At 36.7% G+C, this 19,684-nt stretch overlaps 1 protein-coding gene across 1 annotated transcript in view; it reads right to left on the reverse strand.

Moving 5' to 3' along the window:
* COL19A1 (collagen type XIX alpha 1 chain) overlaps positions 1 to 19,684 on the reverse strand; it is a 325,436-nt gene that overhangs the window by 176,883 nt on the left and 128,869 nt on the right. Inside the window, exon 12 of the mRNA XM_027602614.1 lies at positions 6,667 to 6,720. Coding sequence (XP_027458415.1) covers positions 6,667 to 6,720 — 54 coding nt within the window. The remainder of the gene's footprint in view (positions 1 to 6,666; positions 6,721 to 19,684) is intronic.

Genomic DNA, 19,684 nt, shown 5'->3' on the forward strand with positions numbered 1-19,684 from the left:
CAATGCACATAGAGAACTGCAGGCCATTGTAAGGATGGGTTTTGTTCTAATTGGGATGGGGAAACTACTTAAATGTTTCAAGCAGAGAAATGACATGATGTGGCTTGTTTCAAAAGACATCAATTTGGCCACAATGTGAAAATAGATTGTAGGTAATAGATTGTGGAAGCAGCGTTCCAGGCAAGAGCGCAGGGTGGCTGAGGTAGGGGGTGACACTGGAGATGGAGAGCAGTGATCAGAGGCTGCACATACTGGGAAGAAGGACATGCAGATATGTTGGAAGAGGGGGCAAAGCAAAGGAGGTGCCAAGGCTTAAGTAAGTGATAGGACATTGTACGTTTAATGGACTGAGAAGTTTATTAAAAAAGAGGTTTTCTTTCTGCTTCCTGGTATAACACTATCCAGAGAAAGACACATGAAGAAGAAATGGCTGAGAAAGACACCAAGTACCCATTTACTCAACAAATATTGAATATCTACGAATATATAAGACTAAACTCTATATCCTATGAACATATGGACGTGCAAATGTTATTTTTTTAAAGGCAACATTAAATACAACATTCAGGAAAATGGTTAACTCTGGGGTGGAGCATGGAGTTACACTGAATTCTAGGTACACTGGTGTTCCAGTTATTACTATGATTCATAATCTTCACATATTATATGTTATACAAATATTATTTCTAGGCATAAAATAATACATTAAAATTTTTCAATATTCTTGCCTGACGAACTAACCCTAACTGCAACTTCTGGGAAGGAGTTTTTCGCAAATGAATCAGCTAACCATCCCTGGTTCAATCAACCATGCTCAGGAAGCAGTGGGAGAATAACGCAACCAAATATAAGCTGATGTGAATATTGAGAGCTATTATGGAAGTATATAGCAAGTGTGAAGGGAACAGTTCCCAGAGAGGCCTAAGTGTACTGGAGGTACTCAATATTCAGGAATGTGGAGTTCAGGAGAGTCAGGAAAAGAGTGGCATTTTATGCAAAATCCTAAGATGTTCAAGCTTCCCTATAAAATAGGTACAAAGAATAGTTACCTTGAAGGGTTGTTCTGAGAATCATAGGTTATAAAAACACTTAGTACATGGTAGGTACTTAATAAATGTTGCTTTTACTTTTCAAGTCCAAGTTTAAGGGATAATTAATAGTTCATTCTGTTCAGGTCTGTAATAAGTTTGATGGTTATGGAGCCACTGTGCTTTAACTCACACATGATAAAATGCAATTGAGAAGTACTGGATTCATCAAGCTTCTACTTTTATGGTCATTGAAGTGGGCCCATGTAACTCAGGTCCTCTTGTGACAAAGTACAATGTTTTTAAGGCCATGGCATCATAATAGGCTCTGAGAAACAGATCAGTAATGCTTTTCTCAAGTGCAATTTTTCTCCTCATGTCACACTGGTGCTGCTATCAATGGTTATTGAGTACTGGGGAGAAAAAGATGCAGCACTCACCATAAAGCATAAAGAATCAAATGGAACAGACAATGAATTCAATATTGAATAAGATGGGAATCCATTATCAAGGTTCTCAATAAAATTCTTGTATATAAAGATTCTCAAAAGTACAGTAGCTGACTCTGTATGTTGTGTGGAGACAGGAACTCTTACCTAAAGGCAAGATGAAAGCTGAAGAACAGTATTATATCTAGAACTACAAAAGCAGGCAGACTATGAAATTAATTTTATTGGAAGATCTACTCCTCATGGTATGTAGCATCTTTAAAAATCATAAGATACAAAATATTTGTTCAAAAAATTTAACCCATCAATTAATTCTTCACCTCCTCTTCCCATTGACTATATCTTGTTCCCTAGCGATGGCACAAGCAGTTGTCAGCTGATAGCTCAGCTTTGTGATTTCAATATGTTTGTATTTAATAATAAAGATTACATTGGCATAAGGAGATTAATATGATTATTTTAGAAACATCAGATGCTGTAATTCTGATAAGGGATGTCTGACAGACAAAAAGAGGGATGTAGAGGAAGAGTCTAAACTCAGTGATTGCAATCAACTTTTCTAAGATTATACAACCCCATAAAAAACAAACAAATGAAATGTTATTTTTATTAGAGATAAATGTGTTCTATTTAACCCAGTTTCAAATAATAGTAAATGTTTATATAGCTCTTACTGTATGCGAGACACTGTTCTAAATGCTTTATGCATGATAACCCTATTCACCCTCAAACACAGACAGACAAAAAAGCCCTGAAATGTTATTAATATTATCATCTCATTGTGCAAATGAGAAAAAAAAAAGTGAGGCACAGAGGGAGTAAGTCATGTTCCAAGTAGTATGCCAGTTAGGCAGTGGCAGAGCTGGGATCTGAGCCCAGAAAGTCTGGCTTTAAAGGGTACATTAACAACTTTATAAGACACCCTCTCAAGTCTGTTATAAGATGCATTTGTTGAATATATCTTGCAGTAGGTCACAATCAAAATGATTTAATTATAAACTTGAAAGTGTGTAAAATTGAGGTCTTGTATTTTGAAAGCTAAATTTTAGCAATTCAAATTTTTGACAATTTTAATATGTTTGGTATGCATTATTTAAACTATAAGGGAAATAGGAGCATGTATATAGTCCAATAACTTTAGTCCAACACTCTAATACCTTGAAGATCAACCCAAGGTTTACACACACATATACACTACCAAGGATGCACTTAGAAAGATATCAGAGGAATTTTTTTTTTTTTTGTCCTAATGATTAAGAGCTTCTACATTAGTTGGTGAGCCTTTGGGATGCTAACCATTCTGCTCTTGCAAGACAGTCCCACATAACAAAGAACTGTCTTACCCAAAATGCCAATAGTGTCCCACTGAGAAAGACTGAACTGCTGAATATTTCCCTGTAAATCAGGTTTACATTTTCCAAAGTGAGCTTGCCCATTTTTTGAAAAAGCTGGCACAGAAGAAATTATTAAAGGATACATTTACATCAAGATATTTGTAATATGCAAGAATAAAGACCATGAAAAAGGGCTTTTGAATTCATTTCGTAAGAATATTAAATTCTTAACAATTTTCGTTGACTTGGAAAGTAGCTGGAGTGAGCTGGCCCATTGAGTTTATTCACTTTGCATTCTAACAGTATGTTTCTGAAGTTAGACTCTCCATCACGGCCTGACTTTAATTCAAATTGAAATCGCTATTATAATGCCCTTCATTCCCTAAGAATGTGTACCTGTGCTTATTGAAAGTCAGAGTGAACTGTCATAAATGCTGAATGATTTTAATTTGCACAGTCAGTTTATTTTAGCACTGAAAAATAGGCAATGACAAGTGGGCATGATTTAGTGGGGAAATAAGAGATTTTCAGTCAAACATGTAGGGTTAAAAGCTGATTTTACCATTTTCTAAAAAAAAAAAAAAAGTCGCTTAATTTCCCAACCCTTTATTTCTTGCCTCTGAAAATAGAGATGTTATAACCCCCTGCTCTAGCTAGCCCATAAAGCTAGAGTAAGGTCAAATTTCAAATTCCTTGTGAAAATAGTTTATGAATGATAACACATTATTAATAATACCACCACTAATGATGTAATAGCAGAGCATTTGATTTTTTATTCTTAGTGATAGAGGGGAGAAAAGGAGAATTTTCATTACTTTTTCTTATTTCTCCTTAGTCATGACTCCTGAATATCTTTGGCAAAACTGAGGAAAGGAAAATAATATCATCTACATATTAATTAAGTAACCAAGTAAGAAAAGTTAATGTGCTTTGTCCTGCTCTATGACGTACCTAATGAGCTACATTAAACAATGATGGTGCTAAAGAAATGACAGCCCTTTGATTGGGGGGGCATGCAAAGAACTCTTCCAAGATCCTCTCCAAGAGGAAAGCTCACACTGCCCACTACACTATGTGCTCTCCTAACAGGTTGGTCTTATTCAGGTTTGGAACTCCTATAATGGCGGCTGGAACATCTGAGCATGTAGTAGGCACTCACATATATGTGTTTATCAACTGATTACTTGTAAAAAGCCAAACCAGCTTACTTGAAGATGCCATAAGAAAAATTTCCAAATCTCTAAGTTAATGTAAATAGATTTCAGAGTCCAACCCCTCAAATCTCCAGTTTTATTCAGGTGTTTGGATAAATCCCTCTCCATTTCAGTTACAAAGTTATCTTTTTTAAAGATTATTTATTTATTTATTTATTTGAGAGAGAGAAAGGGAGAGAGAGCATAAGCGGGGGAGAGGAGCAGACAGAGAGGAAGAAGCAGATTCCCCTGCTGAGGCAGGTAGCTGACAATGAAGCAGGGCTCCATCCCAGGACACCGGGATCATGACCTGAGCCAAAGGCAGACACTTAACCCACTGAGCCAGCCAAGTGCCCCTCCAATGTTATCTTAATGAACTTCTAAAAATCTTCGTTTTGTTCCTCTCTCTCAGGGAGCCCACATACATGCAGTTTGGTTATCTTTTGTAACACCATCATTAATTTCCTTCAACACTCCTCTGTTTTTCACAAGTTAACATCCTTCCCATAATGAATGGTCAAATTCTTGAGCTATTTTTGAGTTTTCAGTGCTATCTAGTGCCAAACTGTATATATTTTACCACTGTAGTATCACTATCTATGTACTCCCTTCCATCTCTGTTATCCTACTTTAGGCTCTAATTACTTCTATTTTAAACTATTATAATACTTTTTCAGTTTTTAAAATTAAAACTTGGCAAATAATTATTGGGAACTTACTCTGAAAATATTCACTAAGTACTAAGGATTCTAAGAAATGGTCTTTGCTCTTGTGAAGAGTATGATGGAAAAAACAAACCATAGGCAAAGGCCTAAAGTTTATCCATTTTATAGAACACACAGTCAAACTAATCTTCATTTAAACACAGCTTGGAGGATGTCTTCCCTTTGTCAGAGGAAGGAGGGCAAACATCCTTCTATACAGCACCTTCCATACTCTGGCTCCAGCTGTATTCTGCTTTGTTATTTCTTCATCTCCTTACATGTAGCAGGAATTCCAAAAACCTGAATGGATGCTTTTCAAGTTTGTAATCTTCATAATCTCTTTGTATAAAATTATAAGACACCATAGTGATGGGGACCTTAGACTCGACTCTAAGCCCATCCTTTACAGATGTAGAAGTGATTTTCTCAGCTAGTGACAGAACTGGGACACAATGGGCTCTGGCTTTCCATTCCAGAACTCTTGCTATGATGCCAGGTGCCTCCCCTAGTGGGGAAGGGAAGTGAATCAGATGCTCTGTTTAAGTGAGGGGCCAACAATTGTGACAGCCAATGTCTTGATGCATTGTAAAGAGCTAGAGAAGAGGCAGAGATTCCTCTAGCTACAAGCCCTAGGTACCAGTTCCTGTCCTCTCATAGAGAAAAATCACTTCAAAGAGGAAAGGAATAAGAATGAGGGTCATATTAAATATATAAATGGGGCTTCTCCGGAAGTAACAAGAGAGTAAAGCTGTTTTGATTGAGTCAAAACCTCAATCCAGTGTTGACTACAGGGTTAATTACTGGGGTATTTCTCTTTTGGAGAAACCCCCTCCCCACACTCAGGTATCCCTCTTTGTCCACAAGCCCCAGGGACTGTAATGATCAGCTTTCCTTCTCACTGTAGTGATCTGCTGCATACAAGATGGGTTTCATAATGCCTCTAAGGCATTAGGGGACCAAATCTAGTTTCCTTTTCTCTTTCATTCATAAAGCAAGTAGTGTAGTGTAGCCCTTCAGAACTTTTCCAAAACATTTTTATGCAAGTGAAAAAAAACTGTGGGAAAGAGTAATTCTCTTCGTGGTCACTTTCCCCAGTAAAGTTAGTGTATTTATGGTAAATGGTGATTTTGATGACCAGAAAATTAGTCTATATTTCAGAGAACAACCCAGGTTTGGGATAATTTTCAAGTTTCATCCTAAGAATCAAAGTGAAGCTCAGGGGATGGGGGAGGGGATGGGGACGGTCATCCTAAGATAAAAAGAGGAGATGCCAGGACATCAGGACGTTACAGGCAACAGTAGCCCCGAGGCTGATGACCTGGTGCAGTGGAAGGGCAGGAACACAGAAATGTAAGTCTCCCCTTCTTTTCGTCACTGCAATCCCACCCATGCAGATCTTTCAGTAGATGGAACTTTGGTATAAGATGAAGAGCGACCCTGGGTAAGAACACAGACCACATGAGAAAGTATATAAGAAGATAAAAAGAGGAAGACCAGAAAAAAATTCAATCCAGAAAGAAGAAAAAGGAAAGCGCTGTTAAGGATGACACAATATGAAATACGTAAACCCAAGGAACGACCCATAATGACAATAAAAACACCGAGCCATTTAAAAAATTGCCTTGAGGGGCGCCTGGGTGGCTCAGTCAGTTAAGCGGCTGCCTTCAGCTCAGATCATGATCCTGGGGTTTTGGGATCAAGCCCCACATCAGGCTTCCTGCTCAGCGGGGAGTCGGCTTCTCCCTCTGCCTCTGACCCTCCTCCCTGCTTGTGCTCTTTCTCTGTTTCAAATAAATAAATAAATAATTTTAAAAAATTTAAAAATGCTTGATTCTTGATTTTGCCTTGATTATGGTTAGTTCTTCCATGGATAGTAAAGTCTTAATACCCTTAGACCGTCAACATATTTCCGTGGCAAATGTAAACAGAATATTAGAAAAAATAAACGTTAGGCTTACATTTTGTCCATTAATGCCAGCCAGGCCTGGATCTCCTTTTTCTCCTTGTTCACCCTAGAAAGAAACAATTTATACAATGGAAAATGTTATAGCCTGAGAACCTTTACTAGGAAAAAACAAGAGCGTTACATTGTCGGGGCATTTATAACAATGTGATTACTTTGTTAATCCCTTGAAAGAAACACTTATTAAAAAACAATTCTGAGTCCTAAAACCAAAGAGAAGTTTAAAGGTTCAAAGAAAATCTGTATAAAAATGATTAAATGGTAGAAATAGAACAAGGATTATTTATTTTCTTCTATAAGCAACAAAGAACTTTCTGGAGGGCAATTTGGCAATATATATCAAGAGTCTTAAATCTGTTCATTTAATTTTGCCCAGTAATTCTGCTTCCAAGAATGTATCCTAGGGAAATAATCAGAGATGAAAAGTTTTAGGCACTAAATTGTAGAGTGCAACGCTACTTATAGCAGTAAAAAAGAGACACATCCTAAATGTCCAATAATAGGGAACCAATTAAATAAACTATGGTATATAAATATAATGGTATATAATACAACCATTAAAATCATGTTTATGAATTTTACTTTATACTACAGGAAAATTCTTATGACGTAAAAAGTAAGATACAATTAAGGGATTGACAAATTCAATGAATAAATGTTAACAAATACCTTTTTTTAAACTTTAAAGCTACAAATGTTCAAAATGACCATTTATACCAATTGTTTATGATACATACCCATAGTGACATATATTTTTGTTTATCATCTGAAAGATGTATACTTTTATTGGCAAATGCTGCACATGTTTAACATTATTCAAAACAACTAAATCCCTGTTTACCTATGCATCTACCTACCTGCTTACCTACCAACTTATGTATCCACCTACTATGGGTCTTAGGAAAAATACTGGAAGAAGACAAACCAGAACAATAGAAGTGGTTAATCTATGGATTCTGTGATTATGGGTGATTTTTTTTTCCTTCACTATGTTCTTCTTTTTCAAATTTTTAAAACAATAAATATATCTTATCTCTATAATCAGTAAAATGTCTAAAAATAAAAGAATATATTATGCATATAAATAACTCATCCAAGTTGCCAGGTCTATCATGTAACACAGTGTGCGTGTATATGTGTGTATGTAGCAGTATTTGTAGTAAGCTCTGCTTTGTGCCCCCAGGATGATTTTTATCCTCTTCTTTATTCTGTTGTCCCTCTTCCTTCATTTTTTTCTTACAATGAACACTATTATTTTTATATGCAAAAAAACCTAAAGAAAAGCATCTGACTTTATGAGAAATACTTTATATACTTAAAGACTGTATTATTACATCTAAAACTTTGTATTCATCCAAGACTATGTATTATTACAATATTGAAATCATCTAAGACTATATATTATTATTATATTATCTAAGACTATGTATTATGATACTGTTGAAAACACAGGGTATGAAGTAAAAGAACTTAATACTGGAATATAAGAAATGTATATAATACGAGGATAAACAAAAGTGTATACAAACACATTCAGTGAAATAGGTTCAAGTTAGAATAAAGCTGAAAATTTTAAACTGAAAATGGAAGGGCAAGGAAATACTCTAGAGCTATGCTGTTCAATGTGGTAGCCACCAGCCACATGTGGCCATTTACATTTAAATTGATTAAGTAAAATCAGGGGAGGAGAAAGATGGTGGAGGAGTAGGAGACCTAAATGTCGTCTGGTCCCAGGAATTCACCTGGATAGGGATCAAACCATTCTGAACACTTACGAACTCAACAGGAGATCAAAGAAAAGAATAGCAACAACTCTGAACAGAAAAGCCACCACTTTCTGGAAGGTAGGACGTGCGGAGAAGTGAATCCGAGGTGATATTTGGGAGGATAGACAGCGGGAGAGGGGGCCTCCGTCAGCCGCTACTGGCAAGTGATAGAGCAGCAGAGCACAAAATCGGAACTTTTAGAAGTCGGCTCTGCTGAGGGACGTCGCTGCAGCGGCTAAGCAGCGGGAGGAACCCTCGCGGGGACAGTGTGGTCTCAGGACCCTCGGGGTCACAGAAAGACCGGGGGTGCTTGAGTGCGGCAGAGCTCCCAGGTATTGGAGCAGGGAAGCCAGCTGCAGAGACGGAGCTGAGGAATGGGCTCTCAGCTCGGGGTTGCCATAAACCATGATCCACGGCACAGTCGGCCCACTGCTCCTCCAGCAGGGACCCAACAAGCAGCAGATCCGGGGAGACTCCCCTTCCTCCCCTGGGAGGAGTGGTGCAGGAGTGCACCACAGGGATCTGCTGGGTTTGGAGATTCCACACGGGGTTGGGTGCTGGAGATAGAAACACTCGGTCACAGGCCGGGTGAGCACAGAGTGAGGCTGGAGACCGGGGACATGGGAGTGACTGACTGCTTTTCTCTGGGGGTGCACTAAGTGGGGCCCTGAGTTCTCAGCTCCTCTGGGTGGAGCTTGGGAGGCTGCCATTTTCACTCTCGTCCTCCAAAGCTGTAGGGAAAGCTTGCAGGGAACAAAAGCTCCCGAGAGCAAACCTGAGCAGATTACTTAGCCTGGACGGCAAGGGTAGGGCAATTCCGCCTCAGGTAAAGACATTTGGGAACCATGGCAACAGGCCCTTCCCCCAGAAGATCAGCAAGAACAGCCAGCCAAGACCAAGACCAAGTTTACCGATCAATGAGAACGGTAAACAGACCAAAATATACCCTAAATCTCTAGTATATGGCTTTGTTCTAGTCTTCTGCCTGATCACATTTTTTTTAAATCCTCTTCTTTCTTTTTTCAACCAACTTCTTATCTTATCAATTCATATTATAAAATCTTTTATAATTTTCATCTTTACGATCATATTCCATCCCTTCATTGTATTTACCCTTATTTTTGTACACATATAGGTTTTTCTTTCTTTAAAATTTTGGGAGGCACTTTCTTATAACAGACAAAAATACGCCCAAAATCTAGTGTGTGTCACTGATCTATGCACCAGCCTGATCATATTTGATCATATTCTGTTTTTTTTGTTTTTGTTTATTGTTTGTTGTTTTTTTTTAACTTTTTTTTTCTTTCTTTCCCTTTCTTTTTCCCTGTTTCAGGTCTCTTCTGATTTGTTTAGTGTATATTTTTCTGGGGTTGTTGTTACCCTGTTAGCATTTTGTTCTCTCATTCATCTATTCTTCTCTGGACAAAATGACAAGATGGAAAAAATCACCTCAAAAAAGAACAAGAGGCAGTACCGACTGCCAGGGACCTAACAATACGGACATTAGTAAGATGTCGGAACTAGACTTCAGAATGACGATTTTAAAGATACTAGCTGGGCTTGAAAAAAGCATGGAAGATATTAGAGAAACTCTTTCTGGAGAAATAAAAGAACTAAAATCTAACCAAGTCAAAATCAAAAAGGCTATTAATGAGGTGCAATCAAAAATGGATGCTCCAACTGCTAGGATAAATGAGGCAGAAGAGAGAATTAGTGATATAGAAGACCAAATGATGGAAAATAAAGAAGCTGAGAAAAAGAGAGATAAACAACTACTGGATCACAAGGGCAGAATGTGAGAGATAACTGATACCATAAGACGAAATAATATTAGAATAACTGGGATCCCAGAAGAAGAAGAAAGAGAGAGAGGGGCAGAAGGTATATTGGAGCAAATTATAGAGAACTTCCCTAATTTGGGGAAGGAAATAGGCATCAAAATCCAGGAGGCACAGAGAACTCCCTTCAAAATCAATAAAAATAGATCAACACCCCAACATCTAATAGTAAAACTTACGAGTCTCAGAGACAGAAAATCCTGAAAGCAGCTCGGGACAAGAGGTCTGTAATCTACAATGGTAGAAACATTAGACTGGCAACAGACTTATCCACAGAGACCTGGCAGGCCAGAAAGGACTGGCATGATATCTTCAGAGCACTAAAAGAGAAAAATATGCGGCCAAGAATACTATATCCAGCTAGGCTGTCATTGAAAATAGAAGGAGAGATAAAAAGCTTCCAGGACAAACAGAAACTAAAGGAATTTGCAAACACGAAACCAGCCCTCCAAGAAATATTGAAAGGGGTCCTCTAAGCAAAGAGAGAGCCTAAAAGTAACATAGACCAGAAAGGAACACAGACAATATACAGTAACAGTCACCTTACAGGCAATACAATGACACTAAATTCATATCTCTCAATAGTTACCCTGAATGTAAATGGGCTAAATGCCCCAATCAAAAGACACAGGCTATCAGACTGGAGAAAAAACCAAGACCCATCCATATGCTCTCTGCAAGAGACTCATTTTAGACCCAAAGACAATCCCAGATTGAAAGTGAGGGGGTGGAAAACCATTTACCATGCTAATGGACACCAAAAGAAAGCTGGGGTGGCAATCCGTATATCAGACAAATTAGATTTTAAAACAAAGACTATAATAAGAGATGAGAAAGGACACTATATCATACTTAAAGGGTCTATCCAACAAGAAGATCTAACAATTGTAAATATCTATGCCCCTAACATGGGAGCAGCCAATTATATAAGGCAATTAATAACAAAAGCAAAGAAACACATTGACAACAATACAATAATAGTGGGGGACTTTAACACCCCCCTCACTGAAAAGAACAGATCATCTAAGCAAAAGATCAACAAGGAAATAAAGACCTTAAATGACACACTGGACCAAATGGACTTCACAGATATATTCAGAACATTCCATCCCAAAGGAACAGAATACACATTCTTCTCTAGTGCCCATGGAACATTCTCCAGAATTGATCACATCCTAGGTCACAAATCAGGTCTCAACCGGTACCAAAAGATTGGGATAATTCCCTGCATATTTTCAGACCACAATGCTTTGAAACTAGAACTCAGTCACAAGAGGAAAGTCAGAAAGAACTCAAATACATGGAGGCTAAAGAGCATCCTACTAAAGAATAAAAGGGTCAACCAGGAAATTAAAGAAGAATTAAAAAAATTCATGGAAACCAATGAAAATGAAAACACAACTGTTCAAAATCTTTGGGATGCAGCAAAGGCAGTCCTAAGAGGAAAGTATATAGCAATACAAGCCTTTCTCTAGAAAGAAGAAAGGTCCCAAATACACAACCTAACCCTACACCTAAAGGGGCTGGAGAAAGAACAGCAAATAAAGCCTAAACCCAGCAGGAGAAGAGAAATAATAAAGATCAGAGCAGAAATCAATGAAATAGAAACCAAAAGAACAGTAGAACAATGGAACTAGGAGCTGGTTCTTTGAAAGAATTAACAAGATTGATAAACCCCTGGCCACACTTATCAAAAAGAAAAGAGAAATGACCCAAATAAATAAAATCATGAACGAAAGAGGGAGATCACAATTAACACCAAAGAAATACAAACAATTATAAGAACATATTATGAGCAACTCTATGCCAGCAAATTAGATAATCTGGAAGAAATGGATGCATTCCTAGAGATGTATCAACTACCAAAACTGAACTAGGAAGAAATAGAAAACCTGAACAGACCTATAACCACTAAGGAAATTGAAGCAGTCATCAAAAATCTCCCAACAAACAAAAGCCCAGGGCCAGATGGCTTCCCAAAGTAATTCTACCAAACATTTAAAGAAGAATTAATACCTATCCTCCTGAAACTGTTCCAAAAAGTAGAAAGGGAAGGAAAACTTCCAAACTCATTGTATGAGGCCACCATTACCTTGATCTCCAACCCAGACAAAGACCCCATCAAAAGGAGAATTACAGACCAATACCCTTGATGAACATAGATGCAAAAATTCTCACCAAAATACTAGCCAATAGGATCCAACAGTACATTAAAAGGATTATTTACCATGACCAAGTGGGATTTATCCCTGGGCTCCAAGGTTGGTTCAACATCCACAAATCAATCAATGTGATATAATACATTAGTAAAAGAAAGAACAAGAACCATATGATCCTCTCAATAGATGCAGAAAAAGCATTTGACAAAGTACAGCATCCTTTCTTGATCAAAACTCTTCAGAGTATAGGGATAGAGGGTACATACCTCATTATCATAAAAGCCATCTATGAAAAACCCACAGCAAATATCATTCTCAATGGGGAAAAACTGAGAGCTTTCCCCCTAAGGGCAGGAACATGGCAGGGATGTCCACTATCACCACTGCTATTCAACATAGTATTAGAAGTCCTAGCCACAGCAATCAGAAAACAAAAAGAAATAAAAGGCATCCGAATTAGCAAGGAAGAAGTCAAACTCTCACTCTTTGCAGATGATATAATACTTTTTTTGGAAAACACAAAGACTCCCCCCACAAAACTGCTAGAACTCATACAGGAATTCAGTAAAGTGGCAGGATATAAAATCAATGCCCAGAATTCAGTGGCATTCCTATACATCAACAAGACAGAAGAAAGAGAAATTAAGGAGTTGATCCCATTTACAATTGCACCCAAAACCATAAGCTACCTAGGAATAAATCTAACCAAAGAGGCAAAGAATCTGTACTCAGAAAACTATAAAATACTCATGAAACAAATTGAGGAAGACACAAAGAAATGGAAAAACATTCCATGCTCATGGATTGGAAGAACAAATATCATGAAGATGTTAATACTACCTAGAGCAATCTACACATTTAATGCAATCCCTATCAAAATACCAACCACTTTTTTCAAAGAAATGGAACAAATAATCCTAAAATTTGTATGGAACCAGAAAAGACCCCAAATAGCCAGAGGAACGTTGAAAAAGAAAAGCAAAGCTGGCGCCATCACAATTCCGGACTTCAAGCTCTATTACAAAGCTGTCATCATCAAGACAGTATGGTACTGGCACAAAAACAGACACATAGATCAATGGAACAGAATCGAGAGCCCAGAAATGGATCCTCAACTCTATGATCAACTAATCTTCGACAAAGCAGGAAAGAATGTCCAATGGAAAAAAGTCTCTTCAACAAATGGTGTTGGGAAAATTGGACAGCCACATGCAGAAGAATGAAACTGGATCATTTCCTTACACCACACACAAAAATAGACTCCAAATGGTTGAAAGAGCTAAATGTGAGACAGGAGTCCATCAAAATCCTAAAGGAGAACACAGGCAGCAACCTCTTTGACCTCAGCCACAGCAACTTCTTCCTAGAAACATGGCCAAAGGCAAGGGAAGCAAGGGCAAAAATGAACTATTGGGACTTTATCAAGATAAAAAGCTTTTGCACAGCAAAGGAAACAGTCAACAAAACCAAAGGACAACCAACAGAATGGGAGAAAATATTTGCAAATGACATATCCGATAAAGGGCTAGTATCCAAAATCTATAAAGAACTTATCAAACCCAACACTCAAAGAACAAATGATCCAATCAAGAAATGGGCAGAAGACATGAACAGACATTTTTCCAAAGAAGACATCCAAATGGCCAACAGACACATGAAAAAGTGCTCAACATCACTCAGCATCAGGGAAGTCCAAATCAAAACCTCAGTGAGATACCACCTCCCACCAGTCAGAATGGCTAAAATTATCAAGTCAGGAAACGACAGATATTGGCAGGGATGAGGAGAAAGGGGAACCATCCTACACTGTTGGTGGGAATGTAAGCTGGTGCAGCCACTCTGGAAAACAGTATGGAGGTTCCTCAAAAAGTTGAAAAAAGAGTTACCTTATGACCCAGCAACTGCACTACTGGGTATTTACCCCAAAGATACAAATGTAGGGATCCGAAGGGGTATGTGCACCCTGATGTTTATAGCAGCAATGTCCACAATAGCCAAACTATGGAAAGAGCCAATACGTCCATCGACAGATGAATGGATAAACAAGAAGTGGTATATATACACAATGGAATATTATGCAGCCATCAAAAGGAATGAAATTTTGCCATTTGCAACAACGTGGATGGAACTAGAGGGTATTATGCTGAGTGAAATAAGTCAATCAGAGAAAGACATGTATCATATGACCTCATTGATATGAGGAATTCTTAATCTCAGGAAACAAACTGAGGGTTGCTGGAGTGGTGGGGGGTGGGAGGGATGGGGTGGCTGGGTGATGGACATTGGGGAGGGTATGTGCTATGGTGAGCGCTGTGAATTGTGTAAGACTGTTGAATCACAGACCTGTACCTCTGAAACAAATAATACATTTTACGTTAAAAAAAAAGGCAGAAGAAAATAGCAGGAAGGGAAAAATGAAGGGGGGAATTGGAGGGGGAGACGAACCATGAGAGACTATGGACTCTGAGAAACAAACTCAGGGTTCTAGAAGGGAGGGAGATGGGTTAGCCTGGTGATAGGTATTAAAGAGGGCACATATTGAATGGAGCACTGGATGTTATATGCAAACAATGAATCATGGAACACTACATCAAAAACTAATGATATAATGTATGGTGATTAACATAACATAATTTAAAAAAAGATTAAATAAAATCTAAAACTTAGTTCTTCAATTGCCCTAGGCTCATTTCAAGTGCTCAGTAGTGCCTACACTATTGGACTGTGCAGAACAGAACACTTCTATGTTACAGAAAATTTCATTGAACAGTGCTGTCCCAGAGGATGTCATATAGGACAGAAAACAAAATAAGAATTGAGAGGCTCAGAAATACACAGAAGAAAATATCTATCTAGTAAGGGGGATAATAAACAACCCAGTGTCTATGTGGTGACACAAAATGTGTTCAGCAATGTTAATAGAATGAATTGAAATTTTTAGCACAAGGAGACAAATCTAATTCCATGGATATAACATCATTAACTTTCAGAATGTAACTAAAAATGAAGATAATCTTTATTCAAAATTAATGGTTTTCACAGGAGGAAAAAATAAGCAACTCTATAGTAAAGAGATATGTGCCTATAAGGAAATCTGTAAGCCTGACTGTGATAATAAAAGTTAAATATACCTATAGAGAGTACAGAGTTAATAATCTGATGGGGTTTATGCTGCATGGCAAGAGGAAAAGAGATGTGGAAGAAGGCTAAAGAAGAAACATGCTGCTTCAATTTGATCACTGGCAAAAAATCTGCAATGGATTTTAAAAAGTATAATTATATAAAAAGCAAGTACGTCACTGTGATCAAACAGGTTTCACAAAAACCAAGTCACTTACTTTACTATTATTGTTACCAAATCCCTATAATGTTTACTACATGTCAAGTGTTGCTTTAAGCATCCTGTAATTCTGTGACAATTCGGGATAAGGATATGACTATTACTCTCATTTTACAGATGAGGAAACTGAAGACAGAGAGGTTATATATGTTTTTCAAGGTCACACAACTAAGTGGCAGAATCTGTTTCAGTTTAGGCAGCATGGCTCCAGGGTGTGTGCTCTAAAACTATTCAGCTCATTTGCTTTTAAAACAGTCCAGGGATGATAAAAAATGCAATGTATATCTGGATTTCTGCAAAGTGGGAGGCAAAGTCTCTTCCAGTGTCCCTCAAGTAGGAAACAGAAATACAGCACAGGCAATACTACTATTGGTGAGCGCGTAACTGGGAGAAGAATGGTACTTGATGGATTTCTCCCTCTCCCCCACCTATTAAGGTCTCTTCATCTTGACATTATTGACAGGTCTTTGTTATGAGAACTATCCTGTACACTGTAGGATATTTAATCTCATCACTGGCTTCTACTCACTAGAAGCCAGTTGTCTCTCCCCTATCCTGTCTACCTTCAGTCCTGACAAATAAAAATGTCTCTAGATAATGCCAAATTTTCTGTAGAAGGTAAAATTGCCTCCAGTTGAGAACCACTGATATATTACACACTATCATTATATATGCAACAGACTCATGATGTGGAATGTTACAACAGACTGAAACAATATGCTATATAATTAACAACACAAACTTCATTAGGAATAAATGTGCAATCCTGCATGGAAGCTAATTCTGGATGGTTACACTTAAAAATAAAAATATTAAAGGGACAGAAAAAATATAAGTGAACATAGCTCAGAGCTCATGATGAGTAAAGTGACTCTAAGTATGGAACCAGAAGAAGAAATTGATAATAGAAAAATATATTTGATAAAATATTAATTATAAACTTGTAAAGCAAAATATTATAAACTAAACTAAAAGGCAAATGACAAGATGGGAAAAAGTACCATATGGTGGCTTAATAGTTAACATCATTACTATGCAAAGAGTTTTTATCATTTATAAGAAAAAGAATAATATCCAACTGGTAACTGAGCATAAAACAAATCAGGCAATTCACCACAAGGAATACATAAGAAATGACAATTAATATTTAACTGGTATCAATTCATCAGGTTATATGTTAACACTAGGTGAGTTCTAAGGCCTTTCCATTGCAAATTCTACCACCCTCCAAAAAAACCAGTGGGAGTTGTGTACGCAGACAGGAAAAAGAAAGATATTCAAGAGTTGCATACTTAATAAATCCCAAACAAAAGAAATTTGACAATAGTAACCAGCTGTTCCTTTTTCTCCATTGAGAAGAAAATGAGTAAAAACAAAACTACAGCATTAAAGATTTAAGCTAGAATTAAAGAAAACTGATTTGACCTCAGAGGTTGTTAGAAAGTAAATGCATTCAGACTGTTTCCCAGTGTTTGGATAAGTTCAAAAGCAAAAAGGATTCAAAAACAAAGCCAACAGAACTTCTCTAGAGGTTTCTTTGAAAATACAATAAATCATTCTGGTCCGATGCAAACTTAAATGCAATCCCAACCACAGGAAAGAAGATAAGTGGAAATTAGATTACATTTAAGATTTTTCTAATACCCATTCTTTGGTGAAACTAACTTCAAAACTATACCAAAAGTTAATGTTTTGCAAACAGAATTGTAGTGCTTTGGTATTCAAAATACTACAATAGGTAAGTAATGAAACCCTTTTACAGAGTTTGAATTAGTCCATTATTATCCACAATGCAGGTAGATATTAATATTACTAATATTTCAATAGATACTATCAATAATATACTAGCTTCTGTTCTATACACCTTATTATATGCCAGACTTGTGCCAAGTGCTATACATAGTTTAATTCTAGCAATAACCTTATGAGGTGGGTATTCTCATCCCCATTTATTGATGGTAAATCACCAACTCAGAGGACATAGGTGACTTTCACAGGGTCAAAGAACTCTTCCTATTATTGAAGTTATTTGCTCAATTACTTTGATCTCATAGGGAATTGATAAACTCTAATACATCAACTTTTTCTTTTATGAAGTCTCCTTTTAGTGTCATATCTGAGTTTACAAATGAATTTAGTTATTTATAAATAGACAAATATAAATATTATGGATAATGTGGGAGATATATATTAAAATTATCTTTTTACATGAATATCTAATTGCTCCAGGAGTTTTGCTGAAAAAAAGTATATGTTATCTGCTGAATTGTTTTTGTACCTCTCTTAAAAATAAGTTGTCATGTATATGTGGTTAATTCTGGACTCTATTCTTTTCCATGGGTCTATTTTTCTATCCTTACGTGAACACTAAACTTTCTTGATAGTTTATGATAAATGTTGAAATCAGGCAATATTAGCCTTCTGGTTTTGTCTGGTTGTTTGTTTTCAGAGTTGCTTTCGCTGTACCAGGTCATTTGTATTTCCATATGACTTTAAGATCACACTTAATGTAATTTTTGGTATGATAGACATCCATGTAAAAATGAATTTTTGTCCATAAATCACACCCTACATGAAAATTAACTTGGATGGATTTTAGACTCAAATGTAAACTGCAAAACTAAAAAATTGTAGCACAAAGAAGAAATCCTTTGTAACACTAGGTTAGACAGAAGTTTCTACTTTGTTGTCTGATTTCTATAGGTCTCATATCTTTCATTCCTTTGTTCTTTCTTTACTGCTTTCGTTTTATTCAAAAGATATTTTTACCATACTGTTTTAGTTTTCTCTTATGAGTATTAGTCTTTTTTAAGATTTTTAAAAAGTAATTGCTCTAGCATTTCAATATGCATCTTTAATTTATCACAGTCTCTTCCAGTTAACATCAACTTAATTTCAGTGAACTATGGCAACTTTGCTCCAATTTAGCTCCATTTCTTCCCCTTTCTGTGTACTGCTGCTGTCATATACATTATATATGAAGTATGTTATAGCTATATGTTATAAACCTAATAGTACAGTGTTAAAGGTTTGCTTTAAAAATAGGCTTTTAAATTAAGAGAATGTAATCTATATATTATACATCTATATATGAATATCTGTCAGAATTTTTCACATTGACTCGTATATTTACAATTTCCAGTGCTTTTCATTCCTTCCTATGGATTTTCAGCCTGAAAGACTTCTTTTAGAAACTCATGTGGGTAATGTCTGCTAGCAAAGAACTCATTTCATTTTTTGTTATCTGGAAATATCTTTATTTTTGCCTTCATGTGGGAAAGATAGTTTCACTGGATATCGAGTTCGTAATTGACAATTTCTTTTTGAGCATGTCATTCCATTGCCTTCTGGTCTTCACTATTTCTAAAGAGACATTAGCCATTGTTCTCATTGTAGTTCCGTGCACATGATGAATTGTTTTTCTCCTGATGCTTTCCAAATTTACTGTTTGTCTTTGGTTTTCAGCAGTTTGACTACAATGTGTCTAGATGTGGTTCTTTTTATGTTTATCCTATCTGGGATCTATTGAACTCCCTGGATCTTATATCAATAATTTTTATCAAGCTTGGGAAGTTTTTGGCTCTTGTTTCTGTCTTGTCTATTTCTCTTATTTATCTCTCTTATTTCTATCTTGTTTATGTACTGGGATTCACATAAACTGGCTTCCTTAGGATCACTCTTCTGTCTGAATAGCTTAGTCATCATCCAGCAGTTTGGATAGAAGTTGTATTCTAGCACCTCAAATGCATAGGGCTTCTATCCTTTTCTGATCAATCTGTAGGTAGGGTGGAGAATGCACTTATTGTTACAGGCTTTCTCATCTTCTTTGTTATTTATTTTTCTTTTTGAAGGGATTATTTAGATTTTTCCTATATATGCACATAGTTTACATTATCCTTCTATCCTATAT

This window comes from Zalophus californianus, chromosome 7 (genome assembly GCF_009762305.2).
Source record: "Zalophus californianus isolate mZalCal1 chromosome 7, mZalCal1.pri.v2, whole genome shotgun sequence".
Lineage (NCBI taxonomy): Eukaryota > Metazoa > Chordata > Mammalia > Carnivora > Otariidae > Zalophus > Zalophus californianus.